Genomic DNA, 2,805 nt, shown 5'->3' on the forward strand with positions numbered 1-2,805 from the left:
AATTACATCCGGCGACAGGAGAGGCCATGCAATCGGCCCTCCAAGTCCAGTCCACCTTCCAGGGTATGTCGTGTTCATCCACTGCCGGATACGTTCCTAATTCTGCGTTGGAGCTCCGTCTTGCTGAACTCACAGTTTCTGCCTCACAGATAAAGGCATATCTTCAAAAACAACGATATCATAAAGCACTAAGCCCTTCAGGCAGGGGCCCACGGTATTGTTCTCGGCGATTCCAGCCTAAACGCTGAAGCGGACTTGGTGTTCACGTTCGCGGATAGAATGATGATTATCCCATGCCAAGAGCTGAGACCTGTGGACGTTGAGCACACCTTCATATGTCTGTCCACAGAATGTTATGTATAAAGGGCTTATCCGCAACCAGTCTTAAAATTCCATCCGTAGACGACGATCTTCTGGAAGGAGATGCACCCACCGCTATTCAGTTAGTGGTATGGGTGGAACTGATTGTCATGTAGTTGTACTTGCATGATCCTCCGTTGGTACAGTCCCATTTCTCGTGCGAGGTCGCGTGAGCATCTCTACGGCTCTCGTTCCACAGCTGCTATAAAGTGATCTTCAATGGCTACTGCTCGTACAGTTCGTGGGCGAACTGCATTCACGTGTGCCATACTTGTTACATTTCCCGTCACACGGAGACTCCGTTCTAGTCGCCGAAACACGTTAGGGTTTGGATTACAAGGTGTGTCCCAAAAGTCATGAAATATATTTCTTTCCGGCGCTCCTACTAGTCGGAGCGTGCTGGAACCGGTTGGGTTAGGGGGAGAGGCCTTTAGCTTCACAGCGCGCCCAAGGTCAGTCTGCTCGAGCATCGGAGGCGTCAGTATCGCTGATTTAGTGCACCTGTGTTTTGTGACCACGTCACGGCGCGCGATGGCGGATACTTTCGAACAACGTTGGGCGGTCAAGTTCTGCACAAAGCTCAACAGAAAAGCTGCCGAAACCCACGAACTGCTTAAGCAAGCCTACGGGGAGTCTGCCCTATCATATGTGCAAGTTACAAGGCGGGTGAAGAAGATTAAGGAGGGCCAGGAAGGAGTGGAAGATGACCCCCGCTCTGGACGGCCATCAACAAGCCAAACCGATGAAAATGTGACTCGTGTGCGTGATGTGTTGAATACTGACCGTCGAATGACTGTCCGGTTGTTAGCCGACACTCTGAACATTCCAAAAACCGTTGTGCATCGCATCGTTATGGATGAATTGAACATGCGAAAGGCGTGCGCCAAGCTGGTCCCCAAATTGTTGACGGACGAGCAAAAGGCCAATCGAGTGTTGATCGCGAGTGAATTGAAGGAACGTGTGGAAATTGAACCTCATTATTTAGACTGTGTTATTACCGGTGACGAAACGTGGACATTTGAGTACGACCTAGAAACGAAGCGCCAGAGTGCTGAATGGCACACCTCGGCTTCCCCGAAACCGAAGAAGGCGAAGATGAGCAAATCCAAAATGAAAACAATGCTCATCGTCTTTTTCGAAGCCAAGGGTGTGGTCCACAAAGAGTTTCTACCCCAGGGACAGACCGTCAAGGCTCCCTACTACGTGGATGTTCTAGAAAGATTAAGGAAAAGGGCCATCCGCGTGCGAAAATACATCGCCGCTAACTAGCGGCTGCATCACGACAATGCGCCCAGCCACACGTCTCTGCTCTCCGTGAGTTCCTGGCGAAGCACCACGTGGCAACGCTGCCGCAGCCACCCTACAGCCCCGACCTAGCTCCGGCCGACTTCTTTTTGTTTCCGAGGATCAAGACTGCACTCAGAGGACGCCGTTTTGAAAGCATTCAGGCTATCCAAGCGTCCGTGACAACAGCTTTAAATGAGGTTCCCGTCGAGGCCTTTGAGGGGGAGTACTGGGCATGGGAGAGTCAGTGGAAGAAATGTGTAGATGCTCATGGACAGTACTTTGAAGAATATTAACACTTTGTACCGATATCATCAATAAATTAAAAAAAAAATATATATATTTCATGACTTTTGGGACACACCTTGTATGTCGACTAGGATAATGTAATGTGTATTCCCCATGCACCAGTGCCAACTGGACTACTGGTCTTACAGTAATTCAAGTGGTTAGTCGCTGTCTTCCTACGGCGGCGGCCCCGGTTCAAGTCCGTGTCAAGTCATAAGGGGTTTGTGGTGGCCAAAGTGGCATTTGGGCACGTTTTCTCCGAGTACTTCAGTTTCCCCTGCCAATCTTCATTCCACCAATTGCTCCACAATCACCATCATCTGGGGCTGGTACAATAGTCCAATAAAGGCCGCAGTGTCAAGTGGACTAAGTCTCACCCCACTAATAATAACAATAACTGGACTAGTGCAAGTGTCGAGGGTTAGGAGCACGTCGCTGTATTCGTCGTGTATTCCTTTGACGGTGACGTGTGTCTCGAAAACGAAGCATCTCAGGATACATGCTGTATAATATTTTCGACGTTTTCAACAAGGAATCATACTATGGAGATACTGTGCACGAATTTAGTTCCAACCTGCATATTCTGAGCTACCGGCAGCGTCGTTAAGCAATAAATAAGTAAACAACTAAGAAATAAAGAGCATTTTCAGATAGACTTGTGCAGTCCCTTGTTGGAATTTGAACCACTTGTCTCTCGAATGCGAGCTGGACGATGGAGCAACACAATCTCTACTTTAATAAGATACAAAAACTCATTTATAATTATAAACGAATGCACAGGATAAGCGAAAATAAGTTTAAAAACTGACTATCGACGTACAGAATAAATATACTTTTTTTCCTTGGCACTACAGCTCCAGTGCGCCTAGGCCT

The 2,805-nt window shown here is 48.2% G+C and overlaps 1 protein-coding gene across 1 annotated transcript; it reads left to right on the forward strand.

Moving 5' to 3' along the window:
* Positions 1 to 1,212: 1,212 nt before the first annotated feature.
* LOC111861214 lies at positions 1,213 to 1,629 on the forward strand. The gene has a single exon (XM_023845605.1). The coding sequence runs from the start codon at positions 1,213 to 1,215 to the stop codon at positions 1,627 to 1,629; it is 417 nt and encodes a 138-aa protein (XP_023701373.1).
* The last annotated feature ends 1,176 nt before the right edge of the window (positions 1,630 to 2,805 follow it).

This window comes from Cryptotermes secundus, unplaced genomic scaffold, assembly GCF_002891405.2.
Source record: "Cryptotermes secundus unplaced genomic scaffold, Csec_1.0 scaffold1799, whole genome shotgun sequence".
NCBI lineage: Eukaryota > Metazoa > Arthropoda > Insecta > Blattodea > Kalotermitidae > Cryptotermes > Cryptotermes secundus.